This window comes from Tripterygium wilfordii, chromosome 12 (genome assembly GCF_013401445.1).
Source record: "Tripterygium wilfordii isolate XIE 37 chromosome 12, ASM1340144v1, whole genome shotgun sequence".
NCBI classification, from domain to species: Eukaryota; Viridiplantae; Streptophyta; class Magnoliopsida; order Celastrales; family Celastraceae; genus Tripterygium; species Tripterygium wilfordii.
The window spans coordinates 11229104-11254163 of NC_052243.1; the positions used below are offsets into that span (position 1 = coordinate 11229104).

General features: G+C 35.0%; 4 protein-coding genes across 5 annotated transcripts; 3 read left to right on the forward strand and 1 right to left on the reverse strand.

Annotated features, from left to right (window-relative positions):
- Positions 1 to 4310: 4310 nt before the first annotated feature.
- On the reverse strand, positions 4311 to 5485 carry LOC120011433 (FCS-Like Zinc finger 5-like). 2 transcript variants are annotated; one of them, XM_038862542.1, is made up of 2 exons: positions 5059 to 5485; positions 4311 to 4708 (listed from the first exon to the last, which is right to left on the reverse strand). In XM_038862542.1, exons 1-2 carry the CDS (start codon positions 5325 to 5327, stop codon positions 4579 to 4581), a joined length of 399 nt encoding a protein of 132 aa, XP_038718470.1. In that variant the 5' UTR covers positions 5328 to 5485; the 3' UTR covers positions 4311 to 4578. The 2 variants fall into 2 exon arrangements, with proteins under 2 accessions (XP_038718470.1, XP_038718469.1); XM_038862541.1 differs by having other exon boundaries at positions 4311 to 4729.
- Positions 5486 to 9081: 3596 nt separating this feature from the next.
- LOC120011539 (protein DOWNSTREAM OF FLC-like) lies at positions 9082 to 11000 on the forward strand. The gene is made up of 2 exons (XM_038862674.1): positions 9082 to 9306; positions 10480 to 11000. Exons 1-2 carry the CDS (start codon positions 9153 to 9155, stop codon positions 10803 to 10805), a joined length of 480 nt encoding a protein of 159 aa, XP_038718602.1. The 5' UTR covers positions 9082 to 9152; the 3' UTR covers positions 10806 to 11000.
- Positions 11001 to 14456: 3456 nt separating this feature from the next.
- On the forward strand, positions 14457 to 15688 carry LOC120011401 (2,3-bisphosphoglycerate-dependent phosphoglycerate mutase 2-like). The gene is made up of 5 exons (XM_038862508.1): positions 14457 to 14505; positions 14674 to 14775; positions 14879 to 14998; positions 15254 to 15307; positions 15423 to 15688. Exons 1-4 carry the CDS (start codon positions 14467 to 14469, stop codon positions 15296 to 15298), a joined length of 306 nt encoding a protein of 101 aa, XP_038718436.1. The 5' UTR covers positions 14457 to 14466; the 3' UTR covers positions 15299 to 15307; positions 15423 to 15688.
- Positions 15689 to 16441: 753 nt separating this feature from the next.
- On the forward strand, positions 16442 to 17001 carry LOC120010568 (E3 ubiquitin-protein ligase RZF1-like). The gene has a single exon (XM_038861350.1). It carries the CDS (start codon positions 16442 to 16444, stop codon positions 16991 to 16993), a length of 552 nt encoding a protein of 183 aa, XP_038717278.1. The 3' UTR covers positions 16994 to 17001.
- The last annotated feature ends 8059 nt before the right edge of the window (positions 17002 to 25060 follow it).

The window sequence follows — 25060 nt, forward strand, 5'->3', positions numbered from 1 at the left end:
TTTTACACATTAGAGGTTTCAACCTTCACAACAACACAATTCTTTTAAATTTTATTAAAAAGAGGCCGGGCCCATCGGCCCGTAAGGAACCGCCCGGCTTTCCAAGCCTAGGGTATTTGAGGTTCTTCTCATTCTAAAATATAAAGCATAACCAGGGGGGAAGAAAAAAACAAACGTTGATTTTCTTTCTACAGCTGCAACAAGGGTCTGTTTGGTATCATTTTTGTTTCTTGTTTTTTGTTTTAGTTTTCAAAAAATAGAAAACAAAAACAAAAAAATATTGTTTACTTGTATTTTCTGTTTTGGTTTTATGACCAAAAATATGTTTTCAAAACTTTTGAAAACAAAAAAAAAAGTTTTTAAAAGTTTTGGAAACAATATTTTTTGTTTTTGTTTTTTATTTTTTGAAAATTAAAACAAAAAAAGGAAACAAAAGTGATACCAAATAGACTCTTATTAACATCACCAAACTTGATATATAAACAAGGTTGGTATATTACCTGAATAATGTGGCCACGACTATGGCACAGAGGTGGTTGGACCCTTCGCTTGGGCTGGACCATTTTGTGACAGTGAGAGCTTGAGGGGGAGATGGCTCTTGATATAATTTGACAAGTTGTGGGGTGTTAGATTATAGAGTCCAAGTTGAGTCTTTCGAATATGGAAACTTATTCCCGGTCAACTCGATGTTTTTAATAACGAGTAACCATGACGTAACGTTTTCGTTATGGGTGGGAAGAAAAAAAAAATGCAAATACACCTAATTAAACATGCATAGATATTAATGTCTTAAAATCTTGACCACCTATTTACAACAATTTGGTATGTCATGTAGAGTTTAGAGATTTGGAAAAAATAAGCTAATTTGTCAAATAAGTTAACGGGTATTCGGTGATACTTTTAAAGTTGACACTAACTTATACTTAATAATCTTATAATACGCTAGCGTATTTTAAAAATAAAAGCATTGGGAAAATTTATATTTTTTTACCGTAGACATATATGATGCATTTGGTAAAGCGGTCTACGTTAGAGTTATAAGCTAGCGTATACACTTTATCAAACATATCGTTATTTAGTTAGAGTCTACAGGGATCCAAGAATAGAGAGGGCATGGAGAAACATAAAGAGCTCGAAAAAACAGAAACAAAAAGAGGTTGAAATAGGTTGATTCATCTTGATATCGCATTTCAAAACTTATACGATATTTTGTCATTGTCGCTAGTACGCAATTTTCCCGATTTCACCGGCGACACGATAAGACACAGTTATGAAAATTATGAGCTACGCACAATAGAAATACATCCATTGTAGGTGATCCAAACAAAAGACATTAGATCGTGCATCCCCAAAGTGGGTTATAGTTATACATGTGATATTACTTTTTACCTAGAATAGAGAAGTGTGACCAAACGAGAGACTATTTTATAAGCTTAATGACACTAATAATGGCAATATATTGGAAAAATCAAGTGCATGGACTCCTGGGCCTGGCTACTGACAGCTCTCTACTAGTGCAAATTAGGAATCACTCGAGTCAAAACGACACGGCACACCTTTTTTTTTTTTAAAATAATAAAATAAAATTGACAATAAATATTGTTTGAACACAATTAAATATAGTACATGACTTGGTACTAATTAATTAGTAAAGTTTGATAGAGACACATGCCCACTTGTGCAAGTGGTTTTTGAATTATTTACTCTTTTAAAATTTGATTGGTTTTAAGTATATAGTACAAAAGATTGAGTTCTGTTTGATGTAACCAAAATGTGGACCAGTGCATGATGGTGTTGGCTTGATAATAATGTGAAAGGTGTATGATAGTCATGTCCATCTACTGTGTTCAATCTTCTTCGAAGGTGAATTTTTCATGGTTTGTTTTGCATGCGTAGTTTATGTATTAATATACAGACTCTCGATGATTTTACCAAATGCGCACCCAAAAGATAATGAATGCCGATCCCACCCAAAAAAAAAAAAAAAAGTGGATCAGTAACTTTCACCTGAAAACAATTTTAATTTTAAGTAATTAATTTGTTGTGCCTGTGGTGTTGCCAATTATTCTTGGCAGGACTGAAGATGCAACTTGGTGTCACCCACTCACCCCCAAACCCCAGACAATGCCATTGGAAGTAACACTAGATTATTTTAATTTTTAACACTCATTTGAAGGATTCAATAATGATGTAGAATCCCAACAGTTAGAATCTCAGTTATCATAACTGTTAAGCTTTACGTTCATGATTTTACGTGCAACATACGAGATATGTGGAGCTCACGAATTCTCTTGTATTCTATGTGACCAACTCAGTTGCCGGAAGCATGGAATAACTGGGAGATCAACTTCTAAGATTTTTATTATTTTTCCTTTGTCTATTAATTAATTAATAGATTTATTTAAATTATTTCATCTTATACTGTGCATGACAATCAATTGAGAAAGAAATTAACAATATATATCCGTATATAGGTGTTGAAGATAGAATTTGACAACTAAAAAATATTGAGTGGGTTTTGGAGGCATTGAGTGACTGAGACGTGGATTGATTTAGGGTTCTGTTTCTCTGTTTATGCTAGCTGTTTGAAAAAAAATGGAACATTTTACAGTTTTGTGGACTTTTTGAGGACTTTGTGACATAAATTAGATCTGAAAATCCCTGTATTCAAGATACTGTATACACTCTATTGCTTCGCATCATGAAGTTTAGTTGTGTGTTGGGTTTTTATCTAATTTACCCTATCATAAAGTGGAGTTAATTGCCCAAGTTTAGGTTCATATCGGATGTCGAAATAAAAAACTTGTATAGTCACTACAACAACAAGTTCAGCTTCGGCGCTTCTAACAAATACACAAAGCGTCGTAAATAGGTAGTCTCGTAAATACTTTCGCGACGCTTTTGCAAAATACCTTGGATATGGAACTAACATGACGCTTTATTACGAAGTGCCGCACTATAATTCGCGCCAATGGTTTGGCGCGAATTATTTTTCATATGACGAAACTCTTTAAATAAGCGCCGATATATCGATATTTTACCTAAGCATCGTATTTGTTTAATAATCTTATGGTGCCTATAAATAAAAGCACTGTCATAATAAACAAGCGTCGTAACAACATCCAGTTCTTGTAGTGAGTGTCATTCTCGATTATCAAAAAATTCGTTAAAGTTTAGTTTTTCGAGAAAAAAAGGTCTCTCACACGCAGCATAATATATATATATTAAGAATATATGCCAATTCTTGTATTCTGCAAATTATTCATTTAATATATTTAGATTATTAAGTTATGGGACAACAAAAAGGATGGAGAGAGGTGATTGAGAAAGTGATTTTTCTTGTCAATAAATTCAATTTTTTTAATTTTTATTTTTTGTCATAGCTGTGGCCCGTCTGGCAGTGAAGTCTCTGGCCCCAGGTTTGAAACAATTTCGTCACCTACTCACACTCGCACACAGCCATTATTATTTACCAGATTTCCTGAAAATTCAGGGAAAACAACAGGGAAGGTGTTGATTTCTCTCCAATTCACATGGAAATGATTAAATCATAAATTATGCATGGTGGGAGGTTAGGGGCCCGGCCCATATTGACAAAAAAAAAAGGTGGGGTCACTTGCCATTCATTTAAGGGAGGTCCCACACCAATTCAATATCTGTGTCAATATCTATGGGTTCCCATCATATGAAATGCTGACTAAGCCATAGATCCCTTCCTTAATTTGCTTTGTATTATTGTGTCATAAGCAGGGGCGAAGGCGCCAAGCCAGGAGGGAGTCAGGCTAAAGAACAAGAGAATAACCTATTAAAAAAATGTCTATCTCATGTTTGGACAATTTCAGTGTCATGGATTTGATTGTTTCGTATGAATCATGTGGAATTTGCAATTTCACATAGATCATATACGTCTATGCCAGTATTTGAAATAATTGAAACAAAAAAAAAATTGAGATTCTTAGCATTTTCGTTGGAGACGTGTTAAAACTTACAAGGTCAATATATGTCAATCTCATGATGAAACAAGCAAAACCCTCCAAACGTCCACAAACATTTGTGCCAACCAAATATGTATCCGGAGGCTCTGGAATTTCCAGAGTGTACAATTATCATCTAATGATTTGCAAGGTATGTCAAATCGTATTTTTGTATTTTCTTTCACCAAATGCACTTATTTTTAGTCATTGGATGTGAATTGGAGACTAGTAAATTCTAGAGTTCCCTCATCCGTCAAACAGAGTTGAATAATATCAATCATACATTAATAGCGGGCAAGTTGTACACTTGCACATTAAGAAAATGGGACGGATATATCTCCTTTAATCAACACAAACAGCAATTAGTAATGAAGAGATACATTTTTTTTTCCATTACTAGGTAGAAAGGTAGAAACCAAACCTGAGAGAGAAGACTTGAACATGATATGGTATTAAGATCTTAATTACTCAAACCCACGTAAGATAAAAGCAACCCCTACCCATATAATACACTAATAATTATACCCTCTCTTTTTTTCTCTGGTTTGGTATGATTGGTTCAAATTAAGCAGCGCAATAGATCTGAGTTGGTATTTTGTTCAATCTAAAGTTGAACGGCAGCCTCGGTGGAGACTTGTGAAGCTCCTATGGTGGAAACAACTTCCTTCTTAGAAGCCAATGAACACTTCTCTATCCTCTCGTCCTGATTCATTTGTTGTTGTCTGCACTCTAGGCTGCAAAATGCATTATCACCCCTACAATCACACAAAAATGTAAAGAAAAAAAAATCCAAATCAACAATATGTTCCATCAATTCAACTCAATTGCCCATGTCAAAAATAAAAATATAACATCGGTATGACATAAACCAACCGATCGAAGAACAACGACAATATGTTCCAGCTCCTCTCACATTAAAGGTGTTTTCATGAGCTTAAGTAGTAAATAACAATAACAACGACATGAACAACATATCAGTGCGGTTCGTGGCCGGAGCGAACAATATTATCTTCAATATGTTTGGATTGAGAATTTCAACATGACATGTAAACAAAAAGATTGTTGAAATAAATTAGAGATGTACCTGTACATATAAATATCGCGACCAGGGACGAGGCGGCGCCTGCAGAGAGAGCAAGACCGCAAGAAAGGAGTCTCCAAGAACCCACTTGAAGAGGCGGTCTTCCTATGATGGGTTTGGGTACTTCTGGGTGAGAACAGTTGGTCCGGCCCATCTGCCTGTTCTTGGGTTCCAGATTCAGTACCAGTGCTGCTGGTGCTCAGATCGAAAGTGATCTCTGACATGCTAGTTGTTCGATTCATTGGGTGTCTCGGTCGCTTACCCAACGACATGTTCTTGTATGTTTGTGTGGTGTACAAGTCTAAGAGAAGGAGAGAAATCTTAGAGAGGGTGTGGTCTGGTGTGGTGTGTTGGGGGGAGGAGAAGTGAAGGTGGAGTCATGGGATTCTGGAAGATAAAACAGAAGAGGGAGGGAGCCAGAAACTGAGGAGTGAATCTGATCCGTTAAATCTGGTGATTCTTTCTTTTTTCTTAAAAATACATGGACTTTTCCATATCACCTTTCCTATTAATTATTATTATTTTCAGATATGTGTTAATAATTTTGATGTCCATAATCTACATGACACGAGAAGTATGAGGGATCATTTAGGTCCCCATACTGCTACTCATGCTATTTAAATTATAAACAATTATGAACATCAAAATTATGGATCTGAATTACTTCCATTATTATTTTATGCAAGTTTTTGTAAACTCTGCTTTTTTTGGATTCTTCAAATTCTCCAAGTGACAGCTCACTAGTTGATTTCACCAGGTTTTATCGCTACCCCACTCAGATATTTTTACCATACCACCTAATGAAGTACCATAAAAAAGGGGATATATATAATTCTCCAAGTGACTGCTCAGTAGTTGATTTCACCAGGTTTTATCACTACCCCACTCAGATATTTTTTCCATACCAGCTAATGAAGTACCATAAAAAAGGTTATATATATATATATATATTGTCACTAAACATTAAGCCTTAGAGCTAGTTTGATAGAGTATTTGTAAAGTAGTAGATATGCTAGTAGAAATACTGGACAATTTTAGTAACAGATATGTTGCTTGAATGCTGGGTAGGTGTTTGGTTGAATTTTTACTGTTAACATTTGTGCTGTATTTCATATTGGATAAATTATATGTAGGGGTATTATGCATTTTAATTGTAACATGCACATATAAATGTAAAAAAAAAATTTATAAAATAAAGTTAAATAAAGATTATTATTTACAAATAAATTTACTCCATTTATAATAATTATCATAAACATTTTAATGTCCATAAATATTAAAGATTATTATTTAAAATATCATATATAAGAGAAAAAAAAGAGAAGAAGATAAACCCAAACAAAAAAAGAGCAAAGAGGAGACCCATTTCACCAACTGGTTTCGACTAAATTGTCCCATTTCATCGGGCCTTGTGGACAATCTTCTCAATGTTCTCTTCGACTTGCTTGTCTCATTTCACCAGCTGGTTCGCAAAAACCGACCCACATCCCATTACAATTTGGTGTCATTTGCCATTTCGTGTCGAGGAGGTGATGCAGTGAGGATACTATACAATTCTCTTGTCCCACATCGGATAGTTAGGCACAAGTGAAGTGTCTTATATGTGTTGGGCAATCCTAACCCACTAGTCATGGTTTTTGGGCTTAGTTAGGCATGGTTGCATCATTTGGTATCAGAGCCCAAGTCTGCTATCCGTGTGGGCGCACGCGTGCACGTGAGGTGCCAGGGCGGTCCTCTTGTGGAAGGTGACCATATGCGTGTGACACGCGAGACGCGTGTCTTGTGAGAGGGAGGGAATTGATGCAGTGAGGATACTGTACAATTCTCTTGTCCCACATCGGATAGTTAGGCTCAAATGAAGTGTCTTATATGTGTTGGGCAATCCTAACCCATTAGTCATGGCTTTTGGGCTTAGTTAGGCCTGGTTGCATTAGGAGGAAGTGCAAGAAGCCGGGGTGATGCAGCGGTGGGAATAGGCGGTGGTGACTGGTTGCTCATCCAGATGGCGATGGGAGTAGGACCGGCGGTGGTGACTGGTTGCTCATCCAGATGGCGGTGGGAGTAGGATCGGTAGTGGTGACTGGTTGCTCAACCAGATTGCAGTGGGATAGCTTGCAGGGTATTTTTCATAATTCCATTAATTTGGTGAGAATAATATGGGGATAAATGTGAAAATGCTAGTGAAATTGTCCCAAGAGAGAACATTTTGAAAAGACTTTAAAATGCTAGAGAAATTGCCTTGGAATTGATGTCCGAAAATGGTTGTTTGGCAAGCCCAAAGCATTTATACTAGAAAATAGTATAAATGTTATCCAAAAAGTTATACCAAACTAACCCTTAATATCTATGTTTGGTACATGAACATTTTCAATTTTTTACATATTCATATAAAAGGTACATGAATTCACAATATATCTGCCGGTCTCCATTTTTTAAAAAAAATATATAATTTGTCTATATATATATATGAGGATTTCTCTCTAAATGTGTAAAATAAGAGTTACATTTTAATGGTGTAGATGAATGAGATGACAAGTGGGGATCACTGTGTTTGGGTCTTAAATGTTTCAAATCAATTATGTAAACATAGACCTTTATTTTACACCCTTATATTGATCTTTATGTGAGAAATCATATATGTGTGTGTGTATTTATGTATGTATGTACTACCTGCCTCAGACATATAAAGGAATAGATTATGTAAATAAATTAAACTAGTACAGAAATAAAAGGCAAATTCCTATATACTACATATAGTTTCACCATATAAAGGAATCATTTTTTACCTCAAAGTACACAAATGTAAAGATCGAGTGATCCATAAAGAGAAGAGTGCGTGAATAAGCATGCGCGTGTTTATGAAGATATATTGGTAGGAATCAATTAGTCTATAGTAAAATCCTATTAGATGTTGATTGATTTTAATTTTATGGTTAAAAGTACAGTTCAATTATTAGTGTTGTTTCTTTTAGTTAGTTCACTTATTAGTTTTTTTTCTTTTAGAGATTTGGTACAGTACGATGGATTGCGGAAGTGTAACTAGGGGTGGTAAGACTCCTTCCGGTCCAGATGATCGAATTTGTTTGGCCTGGATTAAATTAAGTTTGGACATAAATTATACGTACAAAATTTGGGCCCAAACACAAAAATTTTGTCTAGTTTAAAACTGGGTCCAAGTCTAAACATGAAAATATTGTTTGATTTATTTGTCCAGACCCTAACTGAAATTAGGTTTTTTCCTATTGACTAGTCTAGATTTAAATTAATATGGGTATGGTCAATTAAGTACGTCCGAAATTCAATACGGGTTAGAGTCCAGAGATGTAAATATTTCATAAACACGTAATGTTATCCGACCCAGAAGCGATATTTTTTTGCCACCCCTAATTGGAAACACCTGCCAAAATACTTTTCTTGAAACTCCACTGGTTCTCTACATTCTTGAGAGTCCAATAAGCCCATCCAAAGCCGCACGCCCATAGACTTATTTTTGGGAGGATATTGGGCCTAGTTAAATTTTTGGGATTCATCGACCCATTAGCGCAGTCCAACTCCATACAGTTGTACTTGGGTCTTGAGATCTTCCACTCTTAGCCCATAGGCCCAATAAGCCTCTCAAGTTTTACTGAAACTGGGCGGGAATGGATCCGGATCCGAATCCGATCCGCTATAAGCGCGAGATTGCTGATGGAAATGGAAAACCGAGTGGAGAGTCCACGATATCCCATGTGAGCACCGACACCGCCAGCTCATCACAATAATACCCATGTGTGCTCCTCTCCCACCACCCTTCTCTTTCACTTCCTGCACCCGCATATCCTTTCGCTTCCACATGACAAATTTAAGGGTATTGTAGTCATTCTGTATACAAAATCCAGCCAATCAAGTGACGTTTACAGGGATTTGGTCAACTCTATAATTTAATGCGGGCACAGGAAATCAAAACCTCGAACGCGCAATCACAGCCGATCCGTCTCTCTGTACTCATAATGGTTGGTTACAGTGCAGCATCTCTCTTCTCTACTTATTAGATTCAGTTCCATTTGATTCTCCTTCATTTCTTCTCTCGCAAAATCTTCACGAAGACACTAGAAGTGATGGCAAGAGCACTACTTCTTTTTGCACTCTTCGTGCTCCCGGCGCTTGTTACTGCTGCCCGTCCTACTAGGAACCCTTTCGCGGTGGAAGGGTGCGTATACTGCGACACATGCCGCGCCGGTTTCGAGACCCCCAAAACCACTTACATTGCTGGTACAATTATCTATCCCTACGCGTTTTTACTCTTCTTAACTTTTGCAGTGACATTGGTTGTTTAGGTTCAATGGCTTACTCATCAAAGTCGTTCGTATCGTAAGCACAGTATTTGGGAGTGGGAAAATGTAGATCTGTTGCTAGATCTAGGGTTCTGCATATATATATTGATTATGTGGACTAAGGTTACGTCGGTGGGTTCGCTTGATTAACGAGATTGCAGTTCTTTTCTTGAATGTGTCTCTTTTTGTTGTTCTGGGAGTTCAAGAATGGATTTATTAGACCCTAGATTAGTAGACCTTGTTTTTATCTCTGGGAATTTGGTAATTGGTAAATTTAGTCGTTGCTGTTTATTTTGTTCTTGAACTAAAATGCTTAAATTTGACATATTATGGTTCTTTATGTATTTATTAGTATTTAGGGAATATTATCATTAGGATTTTGTTTGAATTTGCTTAGATCTGCTTGTCTATTTCAACCATCAATTGAGAAGAAGATCTTTTTTTTGTCGCTTTAGTTGCTAATTAGCTGATAACCCATCTTAAAGAACCTGTCATTAACTTTGTTGATTGGTACAGTTCTTTGGAAGGGGATTTAGGGATTTAGATCACACTTCCACTTGACATTTTTGGGGGTGTGATAACGTTCGTACATATTCTTCTGGGAAGTGGATTTCTTCTCAATTATGCTTTTTAATAGTCTGTAATTGAGATTTCAGTTCAGATAATTAATTGTAATCCAACATAATCGAGAAGCAATGGTATCTACAAATGCGGAGTGATATTATTTCGTGGACGTGCAAAGTGTGTATGAAGGTGGAAACTAGCTCTGTCTCAATATGAGCCCTGCACTTTTGGATTTGCTTCCTTATAAATCATTACCTACACCGAGGCATCGGCGGTGATTCTCAAATATCGCTTAACAGAATGCGTAGAACCGAGTTAGGGCAAGAGAATGCTATTTTATGTCAGACACTTCCGGATAGCTAGATTCGATAGCAGCCTAGGCCTTAATGACATTTGTGTTGTTTTTATGTCCCTAGATTTAATTAATTTCAACGAAGATTACACCTGCATCTATGGAAAATGTTGTCTTTCGGTAGCTCAATTGTTTTAGACATCCAATTGTTGACCCATATTTAAGTTGTTACTGTGCTTGTGTTGTGTTGTGTAGGTGCTACTGTCCGTGTGGAATGCAAGGACAGGAAAAGTCTCGATCTTGTCTACAGCAAACAGGGGAAAACAGACTCAACCGGAACATACAAAATCTTTGTCACCGAGGACCATGCGGATCAGATTTGTGATGCTATGGTTGTTCACAGCCCCCAACATGACTGCAAAACACCTGCTGCTGGCCGTGACCGTGCCCGCGTTGTCCTAACTCGCAACAACGGGATTGCCTCGGACAATCGATTTGCCAATGCAATGGGGTTTGTGAAGGACGAGGCCGTGTCCGGCTGCACTGAGCTTCTCCAACAATACCAGGAGTTTGACAATTAGATCATTGTGCAAGTCCTTTTATATGGTGCCTAATATATGAAGAATTGCCTTTGATATTCATTATTATATATGTGTTAATGCCTGAATTGTTTTGTTTTATGTTCTTTATAGAGACCCATCAGTGTAATTTGCTAATCTAAACCGTGTTGAGCGAAAAACTAACTCTTGCTTAGAGTTATGGTAACAATACTTTCATATTTATGTCTTCAACTACTATTGGCTCGGATGAGGAAAAGTTTGGAGACTAAGGCAGGGCTTGAAGAGTCATTGTATGAGGACAATGAGTCAGCCCAGTTTAATGGGTTTAGTCATTAGTGTGCGATCGTGGGCCTTGTGGCCCATTCAAACGTTTTGAAGCACTAACCAAGAAAAAGAAAAAGCTGTTTCTTCTATGGGACATCACATCATGATAACTTGAGCATCTTAATCCATCTTCAAACAACATATGGAAAATACTACCTAAATGCTTTGAACTCCCACAAGAAACAAATGAAGAAGAATAGAGGAGTATATTCTCTTATTCTCCTCCTGAAGAATAGACACTATATATATGTAGTTATATATATATATATGTGTGTGTGTGTGTGTGTATAGTTTTAGAGGTAGAGAGAGGAGGGAGTTAGGTGATGTGAATTTTGAGGGGTCTACCAAATCGCATGACATTAGCACGTGTCGTATCAAAACCCTAGAGGCCACAAAGGAGAGGAGGTGGAGTTAAGGTTAGGTGGTGTTAATTGGACACTTTGAAGAGTTGCTTTGTTTGGTGTTCTATTTCTATTTTTAATTTTAGAGTTGGACATGTTATGAAAGTTTGGTCTCTAAGCGTATATGAAGGGTTGTTGAGAAAAAAAAAAAAAACACTTGTGAGAGCCCTCAACCAACCACAACCTTGCACAAATTAGATTGGAAAAAAACACTTCCCAAATAGTTTCAAAAAAAAAGTATTAGAGATGATGACAAGTTGATTTTATTTTTACCTCTATAGAGACTATGTGGCTTTTTTTTCATTGAGTATAATGTCGTTAAAAATGTAACATTTTTTTTTAATAACCAATAACGCCAGCATATAAGTTTATCGTTTGAACATCTGTTATGAGCCTAATCTTGGGTCGTCAACACTCAAGCCTAAGCACATAAAAATTTCACATCTAACTATAGGGTTAGTTTGGTCAAAATACAACACATGATTACAAGTGTATTGCTATCCCATCGAAAGTTCAAAATCGAACTCAAGACCGTCAGGCTTCATACGGTTTGGTTCTAGAGGATTTTTTGTAATAATTACAAAAATATAAAAATTGATTTGGGTAGGGTGAAAATTCTTCCAATTGGATACACAAATGTATTCACTTCAATAAAAAAAAAAGGAGAAAGCAAAAATCCAAATTCATAAATCGCCCGCAGATATGCTGTTTAGTCAGGTTTTATGGATGTAAAACGTGCCAGCGTAGACGGAAAATCTTGTCATCACATTGTTCTCAACTGCAAACAAACTGCTGGCAAACGACTTTGTTTCTTTCTGAGTTGTTGAAATCGACAAGTGAAAGGCGTAGCCTCCCCCTCCATCATCTTCTCCGTCACTCTTTCTCGTAATAAACTCTGCCCCCCGAAATTCCATTTTTCAACTCTTCGTTCTTTGCGTCGTTTTCTTTGCTCTTCTGGTCTTTATAACCAGGTAACTCTCAAACCCATTTCTCATTCTGCTTTCTGGGTTTCTTGGGTTCTTCTTCGCTTCTGTTTTCGTGTATGAATGCTTTGCTTTCCATCTGTTTGTTAGTTTGTATTTTGGTTAATGCTCTCTTTTCTACTTCCTTTCTTTCGAATAAGGGCCATTGCTGTGTTTTGATTCCATTTGTGGGCATTGAACTTGTTGTTTTTTTGCAAAAACATTGTATGGGCGTGAATTCATTTAGTAATTTGAGGTTGTTCTTGGGTCTGAGCTTTGAATTCGTTTGCTTTTGTTATTTATTTTTTTGATTCATAGAATAACTTAAAATTTAGATCTGCTAATGTGCTAGAAATTGAGGGCTAAATTGATTACGGCAGCCTTATCTTTTTTCAGTTCTTTAATCCCAAAAAGAAAGAACTAATAAATTTCCTCTCTCAGTCTCAGCATTGGTTTTTGGTGGATATTACTGCTTATGCTTTTGTGATTCTGGAGAGGATGGAAAGATATTTTCTTGAATTCTTTCTTGGCTTCTTGGATACAGTGTTCTCCAGTATGTTGGTGTAAATGGTGTTTCTTTTTTTACTTTTGAAGCATTAATTTGCCTAATTAAATTTGCATACATTGCTTTCAGAATGAGTATCAAACCCTAATACCCTTTGATGATCCAAAATCTGAGTTTGTTGAATGACCTTAGTTTGTTCCTTCTTCTTTTTTGGCCTTTTGACCTGACTACATTGGTTTGAATATGATGTCTTACTCCTTCAACTAAAAAGGCCCTGTCGGTTACACGATACACCCCAAAAAAAGCAATAGTACTCTCCCTGTTCATGTGGGTACTCGTTAGTGTTGACAACAAGCTCTGGTAGTCTGCCGTTGTCAACAATGCATGAAGAGAATTTAAAATTGGGTCGTTGGGCGTTTCCATCCACGTTGTTGTTGCAATAGATTGCGGCATATGGTCAAACATTGGATTTCCTTTGCGTTTTTTTAGTGATGGGTTATATGAATTTGACAATATTGTTAATAGTTGTTGTAGTGGGTCCATTTGATATCTGCTAAAGCCTAAAGCCTAAATAAGAGCATCCACAATGGGATGATTTTGAAGTACTTGATATGATACTTTCTTGATAAGTTAAGTGCTAGATGTTCACAATGGATATAATGGAGTGTATTTTAAGTACTTGAAATGTTACTTTTTTGATAAGTATAGCGCTATATGCACACAATGGGTGAAAAATGACGCTTGAAAATTTAGTTGTGGAAAAATGATACTTGAGAGTTGGAGTATGTATATAGTTGATGAATAGTGAAGAGAGATGATAAAAAGGAAGAAAGAGGTGATGAAAAGGAAGCGAGAGATGATAAAAAGGAAGAAAGAGAAGATGAAAAGGAAGAGAGAGATATGAAAAGGAAGAAAGAGATGATAAAAAGGAAGAGAGAGAAAATAGAGAAAGTGAGTATGGAGTGTTGGAATGTATGAAGTGAGATGGTTCTGACGATACCGTGGAGTTCATTTTAGTAATGGGCCTACTATGGGCTTTTTCTGTTTCCCCTTTTGAGGCTTTTAGTGCAGTTCATGGCCCATTAAAGCGCTTGCTTATACGGTCCAACTAAAAAAAGATGATCACAAATTCCATGTCCTTTCTTTCATATATATATATATATATATATATATATATATATATATATATATATATATTTTTAATCGAGAATGATAGTCGGACGGTCTTGTGGTGGGACGACCTAGACTGCCCGCAGGCTCCGGCTCCCAATTCATCATGGCTCCATATTTTTCAAAAACTACTTCTTCTATATAATGTTAGCCCAAACAACCCCAATTCCCCAAGACCCTTTTTCTAGAGTTCGTCTAGAGTCTCATAAACTAAGAAACTTTGTTGACGGTATCGTAACAGCTTATATTTTGAATATTCGGTATCGTAACAGGCTCCGGCTCCCAATTCTCTTCATGCTTTTTTTGGCGAGAGTTTGGAAATGTGTGCGGAAAGAGCTGTCGCTTATTTTACAGAATACGTATGCATGCTAAGCCCTTTCATATTAGGTGTTCGTAGTTTATTTGCATTCAATTCGATCGATATTTTATGTCAGCTGTCAATATGTAAGGATCTTAGATGTTTCGTGGTGTATATATGATGATAGGATCATTTATTTGCAGCTGACTCTTATATTCTTATGCTGCAGATTGAACCCCAGCTTCAAAGTGGAAAGAATGTAATGATTGCTGCCCATGGGAATTCATTAAGATCCATCATTATGTATCTTGACAAGTTAACTTCTAAGGAGGTAATAAACCAGATAAAAATAGGAAGATTGCACCATATGCTCTCTTCTCTCTCTCTCAATCTCTCGATCTCTCGTGTGGTTAATTTAAAGAAAAATTTGATAGGTTATCAGTTTGGAACTATCAACTGGAATTCCTATGCTATACATATTCAAAGAAGGAAAGTTCATTAGGAGGGGAAGTCCTGTAGCACCAACTGAGGCTGGGGTATATGCTTATACTAAGGTATGCAACTGGTAGATATCTCCATTCTTGATTTTTTTTGTTTTTTAATTTTTAATGGTGCAAACATGAAAACCTGCAGCATAGTTAGAATCTTAAGGCTGCCAGAACATAAATTACCTTTTTGAGACATTTCAAGCGCATATTTTCCTCGCCAATTATTGCCATCTTACATTTTTCATTTTGTTGGTTTGAACGGCGTAAATTGCAATCTCAAATACTTAACAAACAGCTTATGCTATCTAAAACTTGTTGTAGGATTTGGCTCTATACAGGGAGAAGTTGGATGAAATGTTGAAGTAATATGCTAAGGTGCTGGTAACTCCAATCACTTGTGTAACTGCTGCTTTATTCTGTGTTACAACTGCTGCTGTTGTTCAATCAATCACCTTAAGTAAGCTAACAAACTCTTCTTGTGGATTTTCAGAGGGGGGTTTATCTTTTGTAGTCGAAACTCCGGTGCTCGGTTTGTAAAGTAGGAAGAAATTCACTTGTGAGAAACATTTGTACATCAGTCAGCCAAGAAACCATAAAAGCAAGCTTCTATTCATGTCCATTTTATACTCGCTGATCAGAGTTGTATCTGAATCTCTGGTCTCTAAGAATAGGCGTATGCGCTTATGATAGTGTGATTACAATCTGTAATAGAGTTAAACTAAACTAAGACCCTTCCAGTTTTCTTTGTCTTGAATATGTGCCTTTTGACTCCCACCCCCCCCCCCCCCCTCCCCACAATCTAAGCCCAATCCCCGTTAATGGGCCTTAAATAAGTGTCTAAGCCCGCACTAAAAAGCAGTCCGGGCCCTTTGGGCCATCACTGGTCTGATTATTTGGAACTTCTGAAAATCATTATATAAAAAAAAAATTTCTCTTTATTTAACAATTGTCATATCTGATATTTGCTAAACATGAAATTGTATATTTAAACGAAACTTTTTTTTTTATGCCTTCACTATTTTTTTCACCTTTCCCCATGGGATTAGAATAGTAAATAACGAATTACAAAATAATAATTTTTAAAAATTTGCTTACCTTTTTTTTGGACAGCCCTTTCGACAAGGCCTAGATTTGGGTTTTTAAAATGTTTAGAGAATTACATTTGTGGTTAGAATCAAATCTTGGACACACATATGCCTAACCCAATCAATTGTCAACTCTCATTGGTGCCAAAAGTATCTAGTTATTAAAACCATATTTACCAAAAAAAAAAAAAAAAACAACTTGAAGGATCCTGTTACTTGGAGAAAAAGGAAACAAGCAAGGCAACCAATAAAAACCTGTATTTCTTTTTTAAAATTTGCCCGATTTGTCCAATCAAAACTCTTTCCCTAATCCGAATCAATATTGGAATACTAGCTTTCCTTCCTCCTATAAATACAACTCACTTTCGCAAGTACACTACTTCAAACACAAACACAAAAGAAGTTGTTGTATTGCAATTTCAATATGTCAAGTCACGAAGATGGAACTAGAGGTTTATGGGAGCCGGTCGTTCTTACACCCACGAACACCGGCAACAACGAAACAATTCCTGTATGTATTCATGGTTTGAACGCACGGGGACAAGAAGAAGTACTCCCTTCGTGGTATCGGGTGACTCGCGCTGCCTTACTGTCTTCTCCATCGGCAGCTCTTGCATCGCTCGATCGGTCTAATCAAGTGGAAGAAGAGGTTTTGCAACGCAACGGGATTTCGGTGGACGAGTATATGGAAGATGAAGACATGGAAGAAGAAGACGAGGAAGATGAGGAGGAGGAGGAGGAAGATGGTGTTTGCGGTGCTAGTGTCGAATCGATTGAAGGGTTGGAGAAGGTGAGGGTGGAAAAAGGATTAATGGGTTTGGAGAATTCTTGTCCAATATGTTTGGATGAGTTCGAGATTTGGTCGGAAGCAACAAAGATGCCATGCAACCATTTCTTTCATTCGAATTGCATTGAGATGTGGTTAGAGAAGAGTAATGTGTGTCCATTGTGCCGATACAAGATGCCCCAATCATGATTTAGGAAAACTAGGAATATTTCCTAATTTGTAATTTTTTTTTTTGTAAATTAGGAGGGTATGGAGATCTATTTTGTTTTAAAAAAATTCATTAATTGATTTGCAAAGATGAAATAATACATGTATTTCCCTCAAAGTGTGTGGTATTTTTCTCTTTTCCTCTTATGGTTTATTGCCCTCAGGCCCAAGTTATGAGCCCATAACTATGTTGTCAGTGGGCCGACTTAGGAGCTTGTAAACAAGACCTGCTAGAAGAATAGGCCCGCCCATTTATTTATTGGGCTCTGAAAATCAAAAGATTGTTACAACATGTGAATCCCGGCTCGGCCCATTGTATTCAATCTTGGGCTTCCTACTAAAATTTTTATCCTTTGGGCCCCAGTCCAACACCTCGAACTCTTTTGGGCTGCTAAATTAATATGGCCCAAGTTAAATTGCGTTAATAGCAAGAAAACCTTATAAGATGCAAGAATCACGAGTAATGGAGTAGCTCAGATGGCACTTATGTGTGTTATATCTCATAGATATCTTGAGTTTGAGCTTCCCTATCCCCTTCCTTTGTAATATAAAAAAATCCTATAAAATCATATGATATGGTGAAGTAATTTGAATTTACAAAATTATCTTCAAACAGTCCCATCACTAGTTTAACCCTAACCAGTCCTCACGAGCTACCTGTATGTATATTTTCACATTGATTCCTTCTCTCTAAATTATCTTATCTTATCTGTTTTGTCGCCTGACTTTCCTACATAGTTTGATGTCGGCAATTAACAATTGAAAAGCGATATTAGGTGATCTCTTTCATACTATGTTAACGTGTAAGTAGTCAGTCGGTTACGCGTTTTTGAATATTGTAATTTTGTAATACAACCGTTAGTCATGCTATGAACTTATAATGCGACACGTACGTGGTGGTAGTTGATCAAACTAAATCTTCACTCCCCATCTTAACGTCTAACCAATAACATCCAAACGAGTTTTCAGTTTGACTTGCAGTTGGCGTACATTGTTTCTTCTTCGTGATTGTAACTGTTTAAACCTAACAACTGCCTTGTTTAACTGTCGTTGAATGTTTCTTTGTTCGTGATTATATGACTGTTTTAAACCTACCTGACAATCGATTGAGTTAGACGTATGTGTGCCCAAAGTTCAATTCTAATCAAAAATATATTATTTAGAGGTATTTCAAAAAATTTAAAAAAAACTCAATATTTGTTCTGAATATTCAAATTTTCAGTCTTGAATTTTTTTCCTTCGCGATTACGTGTCTTGAGTTTCTAATTAAATTGGAAACTGATTGGATTTGAATTTTGTGTGATTGTGATGGTCTTTGGCTGAATTAATTTACGAATATATTATAAGAAATAAAGCTTAATTACATTAGTGTTTGATTTATTTCCAATTTAGTCAGGAGGGGTATTTTGTTTTTATATGAGATCATTCAAAACTAGTGTTTTGATCGTAATCATTTAATATTGGACCAGTTTTCCGTTTTTCACACGGCATTTCACAATCAATATATATATATATATGCAGTGCTCTAGTGTGGGATCGATCTAACACCATACACGCGCGATCCCATCACGTGTGAGCCCGCACTTACACCAGCGTGTATGGTGTAAGATAGATCCCGTACTTGAACACCAACATGTATATATATGTATATATCTCTTCTTGTTTGCTTTGGTTTTTTTTTTTCTTCTTCTCTAGAACAAATCATATGGATTTATAATTTATCCATGTATTTTCTAAGAAGATGATTATAATGGTTTTTTGATAGGGACGAGGTGAAGTGCAATCTTTTTTTTTTTCTTTTCTATTTTTCCATTGTTTTATATATTTAATTAAAGAGCTCCTTAAATTGGGGATTTGTGTTGTCCACATGAATTTAACTCACATTGACCATTTCATATATGAAGATTCAAAAGAGCTTCAACAACATATTAATGGAGGAATTGATGTTTTGACTATGCACAAAACAGAATTGCAGTCAAGGAAGAGACATTTCTAACATGGAAAGAATGATGATGAATAGTCTTGCGACCAATTGGACCGCAAAGACTAAGTATTTATATAAGAGTAATGATACGGACCCCCAAAATATGATCACCATTTAAACCCCCGAAATCTATGTGATATGTGAAATAATATTTGATTATAAACACATATGTAATGTCCACTTGACATTCGACGCTCTACATTGATTAAGGGTACAATGAGGAACATATTTTAAGTTCTCAAACATTATTCTTAATATAAACCGTCGGTTTATTCTCCATAAAAGTATTTGTCCTATTATTCAAATTATTTTTTGTATTTAACCAAAGGTACTTAAGACATATACTCAAACTGAGTGACACTCAAATTCGAATCTCGACTCCCGTTTACCTAAAAAAAAGTGCTATATTACTTTCGTGAAATTGATGACAGGTTTCACCACCTTTTCTTTTGTAATATTTATTTTAAAAAAAATCCATTTATTTATTTGAAAGTGCTCTCTCTTATATATTTTATCCAAAAAGTTGAGTTGGTAACAGACTTTCAGATTAAGGAATTGATTTGGTAAGTCGGTCCCATAAGGGGAAAAATGAAACACACACACGCTTATATACATATGCATGCAGTGTGTTTATGAATATATATAAATTAGTAAGTAAATTGTTGGTTGAACGACAATTATGTTATATGTAAGGGACCGAATCACCCATTAAGACATGAATTCGAGTCATCTCCCTCTCCAGACCTCTGTTTCAAAAAAAGAAATAATATATATAAATTAAAACAATGAAAACTGAAGGACCACATAGACATGCATCGATCTCTAATGAAAAGTATTACGACTATATATATTACCCAATTAAGGGTCCCATGCACTTATATATATATATATATATGTGTATATATATATATATGCACTGAAAAATGATACTGTTTTTATACACACATTAATATATAGTATGGTCCACCAAAATTAGACAGACGAACAAATTAGATTCCATGAAAGTTGGCTGTGACCTAGCTAAAAGATTATAATCCTCCATCATAAAATATCCACTAGGCTTTTTAGTTAATGGAGTTGGTCCTATCGGATCAAATCAGCCTCAATGTATTTTACCATCACATTGTCACTATTTTTCAAGCACTCCGGTGAAGATTTGAAGTTGAATAACACCAAATCGAGTATATACTTTAATCACATCTTCACTATCAACTATGAAATGAAAGCTGATGATATATATATATATATTATGGGGCACAAGCATCCTATTCTAGCCGGGTATGATTGCTCAAATTAAAAGCTCTGAAAATGCCAGGAATTGATAATTTTAACGTTATCTGTGGATTTGATAATATGTATATATATATTTTCCAACAAAGTTTGCATGGACCATCATATTGCATAAATATCTTGTTTATTAATTGGAATCTAACTGGAAGAACATTGAAAATATATGCCATGACAGCAATACTTGAACTGTTTCAGGGATTGTGATATTTAATATTGAATTAATTGTGTTTTCAGTCACAATCCATCCCTATTGGAAATTCCAATCACGCTCAAGCTAATGTCCAAGGATGTCAGGAGATTAGGATCAAGGCATTTGATCCTATCATGACATTGCAGGAACGATAATATCAAGCAATCAAGGAAAGACTTCATCTTTATCATCAGTCGACCCCTATATAAATGAGGCAAAGGTCAACTTAAGGTACGAATTACAATTTCCAATCACTAAGATTATTAGAACTCATTGAGTTTGACACTGACTTGAGCATCCGAGTATTCTCAAGTCATGCAGGACCGTCCTCTCCCTTTGTTCATGAGGTTGGCCGCTGCGTCAGTCATCTGAGCAGCTGACATATATATGGATCGTCAGATTTTTGCATCCACAATATATACATATGTGTGTGTTAGTGGGTGGGCTCATTATCATTTCTTATAATTCTAATTTGCAAGTTGTAAGTATAGAACAAAAATTGTCTACATTTTTTCCGCCTTCATAGCAATGCAAGCTCCGGACCCAAAATGTGAACAATACTTAAAATGGATTGGGCGCAAACCTTTATCACCTCCTTTTTTTGATCGCTCTCAATTTTTTTCAAATTATAACAGTGTCTTTATCTACGTGTTTAAATAATGAATTAATTAAGAAGAGGTACAATATTTTCAAGTTTTCCCAAAGGTGAAAGAAATCAAGATAGAGTTGGTGCTCTTGTTAATTTAATAGTAGATGACATTACATTTAGAGATTTTTTATTTGTTTAAATTATGTTTGGAGGGATATCAATTCTTTGATGATTAAACTAACTAAAGATGAAGTAATGTTGAATATAAAATTCAAAGTGCAAATGGAAGAGTTTGGAATCTAATATATATATGAACTTTTCAAGCTTTATATAATCTAAAAAGTAATTAAAAGAAGTTTCAGCGATAGAATCCAAAATCGGGCCACACCAAACAATTTTTTCTTTCTTATTCTCTTTTTTAAAGGCAATAATTAGTAATTATAAAGACAAAGAATTAGTAACAAGGGCAACATCCCACCATGTAATAGAGTGGCCAGTAATATATATATATATAGTATAATAGGTGAACATATATATGATCTCAGTGGTGTGGTAGAGTTACAGGAGTACATTCTATTCCCGAAAACAGCTTCTAAGAGATTAAAATTAAATTTATTGATTTATTAGATGGGAATGAAATGATCCCTCCACCACTAAAAAAGTGAACGTTGGTCTCTTAAGAGACTGAACCATATTGAATAAGAACCATATTGCCTAAAGCAGCCAAGTTAAGTTTTTGAGCACCAGGTTTAGAGCATCCACAGTGATGCTTGAAATATCAAGCACTTCAAAATTATTCTTTCTTTCCTCTTTTATCCTACGTGGCACAATTTAATTGGATGATTAAATCTCACAATATACACTATTCATCAACACTTCATACATTCCAACACTTCATACTCACTTTCTCTATTTTCTCTCTCTTCCTTTTTATCATCTCTTTCTTCCTTTTCATATCTCTCTCTTCCTTTTCATCTTCTCTTTCTTCCTTTTTATCATCTATCTCTTCCTTTTCATCACCTCTTTCTTCTTTTTTATCATCTCTCTTCACTATTCATCAACTATATACATACTCCAACTCTCAAGTATCATTTTTCCACAACTAAATTTTCAAGCGTCATTTTTCACCCATTGTGTGCATGTAGCGCTATACTTATCAAAAAAGTAACATTTCAAGTACTTAAAATACACTCCATTATATCCATTGTGAACATCTAGCACTTAACTTATCAAGAAAGTATCATATCAAGTACTTCAAAATCATCCCATTGTGGATACTCTTACCCATGCCACGATAATTTTATTGTCATATTGGGACATATTTACTGTCAGAATGTTAGATTGGAAAAAAAAAAAAAAAAAAACCCCTTAACTTTCATATTATAGCTGGTGGAGATAACTGTGCATTAACTTTTTGGGGACCAATATTTTTATTGTTTTTTTAAAATATGAGACCAAATGATACTGGAAACACTAAAAACAATGGAATACAATCTATAAAATATGATAATTACAAAACAAACACACAAATACACAAGTGACTAAATATTTCCGATACAAATGAACACCGAAAGTACTATACCGGGATGAACACTTTTTTTTTTGTTTTGGTCAACCCTTCTCTTAGTTTATATACCCGTCTTCCGTTCTTCGTTCTGAATATTGAAGTTGATGTAAAAAGGGGGGAAAAAATTGAAGTTGAAATGTTGAATATTCACCGGTTTGTTTTATAATTTATTTAATTGTATATATCAAGTGTTTGTAACTGACAGCTGTCAAGTCTACTTAGAGTAACGGTAGTCAAACCTCGTCCTGCCAAAAGTCAATGAAATTACGCGAGGTTTCGTCTTCAATATTACAATTATACCCAAAACCAGTTTGACCGGAGTCAATGGGATCATAAGCCTATTAACTAATTTGACTATTTAGCATAATTGCCCATCTTTTTATTTTTTTGCAAGGGGAGGGAAATTTGAATCCTAATCATCAGAGTTATACATGTCATTTTTGCGGTCTTGCCACTCTAAGTAATGATTCGGGTGTAATGAATAAGCATATAAACAAGGAGAAGAATAGAAATGACCCATGAACTTTGATGACTCAATCGAATCAGCCCCTGAATTTCATTTCTTATCAAACAAATCCCTGAACTTTGATAAATACCCTTCGTTAAGCCCTCCACCCCCAACACACTCAAGGGCTTATTTTATTCAAAATAAAGTTCAGGGGCTGACTCGACTGAGTCATCAAATTTCATGGATCATTTCGATTCTTCTCCCTATAAACAACGACTAACTTGCAATTAGTTTGCATAAGCATAATTGTTTTTTTTTTTTCCCTTTCCTCTTCATATGTAGATCCCCTCAATATTTTAATAATTATGTAGATTTAGCAAATTTGATTGACTAAATCTATAGAAAATAATCATAAAAGAGAGCCTGAAATAATCCATAAATTTTTTTAGCATGTCTATTTCAGTAGTAGTAGAATCAACAAGAATATATAATTATTGAAGTAAATCTTTTAGAGAATCATAAAAAGGTAGCATGCCTAAAATAAGAGAAAGATCCATAAATACTTTTGAACCAAGAATATTTTTTTAAAAGAAAGGATATATAAGATGTAGAAAATCATCAAAGTGTACCATGAGTGAAATAAAAGATAAAATAAACTTATAAACCTTTAATATTTTCTATAACATGTGTGAAATGTTGGCTTAAAAATAATTAGAATGTCTATAAAATGTCGGAGATAAAAGAGAGAATAATTCTTTAATGTATTACTTTTTCAATGGATGCATCGATGCCACTCACAAAAGGCATATCACCCTCAAAATAAAGAAGAATACTTTGTTTTGTTATTATTATCATTTGGAATTCTTGCTACTTTTGTTCTAAAATGACATGTATCCCATCAGTTTGATAGTCCATGAGAGTATATCAGGTTTATTTCATTGGTTTAATCAATGTAATAGTTTTTTTTTCACTCTTTTATCTCATAATTCATTATCCAAAATGTATTGTTTTAATATAGATTTTATTGTTTTTTTAAGCACAGTCTATAGATCATTGTTTTAGTTTTGAATTCATTGTTTTTGAAAGTTCCATTGAAAAAAAATAATGGAATTAAGAAATTTCATTGAAAAAAAACAATGGAATTAAGATTTACCTAATAAAACTCATCGATAATTGATCATTTTAGAAAGAGTTTTATGCACTGATTTTGAATATGTAATTTTTAAAAAAATCTAACATGTATTTAAGAATTAAAACATTTTAAAATTTCATTTAAAATACTTGGGCTCCTATGGACTATCACTATATAAGCTACCTAGCACTATTGACCTTTGTTTCATGTAAAGGTGGTGGTATTGGATTCTCCTTTTGCAATAGTGACACCATAAACTTTTGATAACACTATTATAAGTATGGTAATCATGATATTATTCCAAAACGATGAAAATATTCTTAATTTCCTAATTTATAACACAATTAAAGGAGTACCATTATGACGTATATATGTCATGTGTAAGCCATCGATTTGGTTTATATTAGGGATGACAACGGATTGGGTATTCTTCAAATTAGGGAATACCAAAACCATTTCCCTGTAAGGTACTCTACAACAAAACCGTTTAAAAAACCTTTTAATTTCTAAAACCTGAACCGTTTCGTAACCATTTACCACCGAGTGCCTGTTTATTGTTTACCATTTAACTTTAAATTTTTTAAAAATTTTCATTAATGGTTGGATAACCCATTTTTGAACCGCAAATCCAAACTTATCCCACCCGAAACTCAAACGCGAAATCCAAATCATGCATTAAAAATAGAATAAAATAACAAAACAATAATTAATTAGGATTATATTAATACTAAGTATGATTTATCTTGCAATGCTATATCATTAGGGCAATTCAATTAGTGTATTTTATAGTTTTATTTGTATGATTCTATAAATGTATATGTTTTAATATGTTTTATCATGCTATAATTT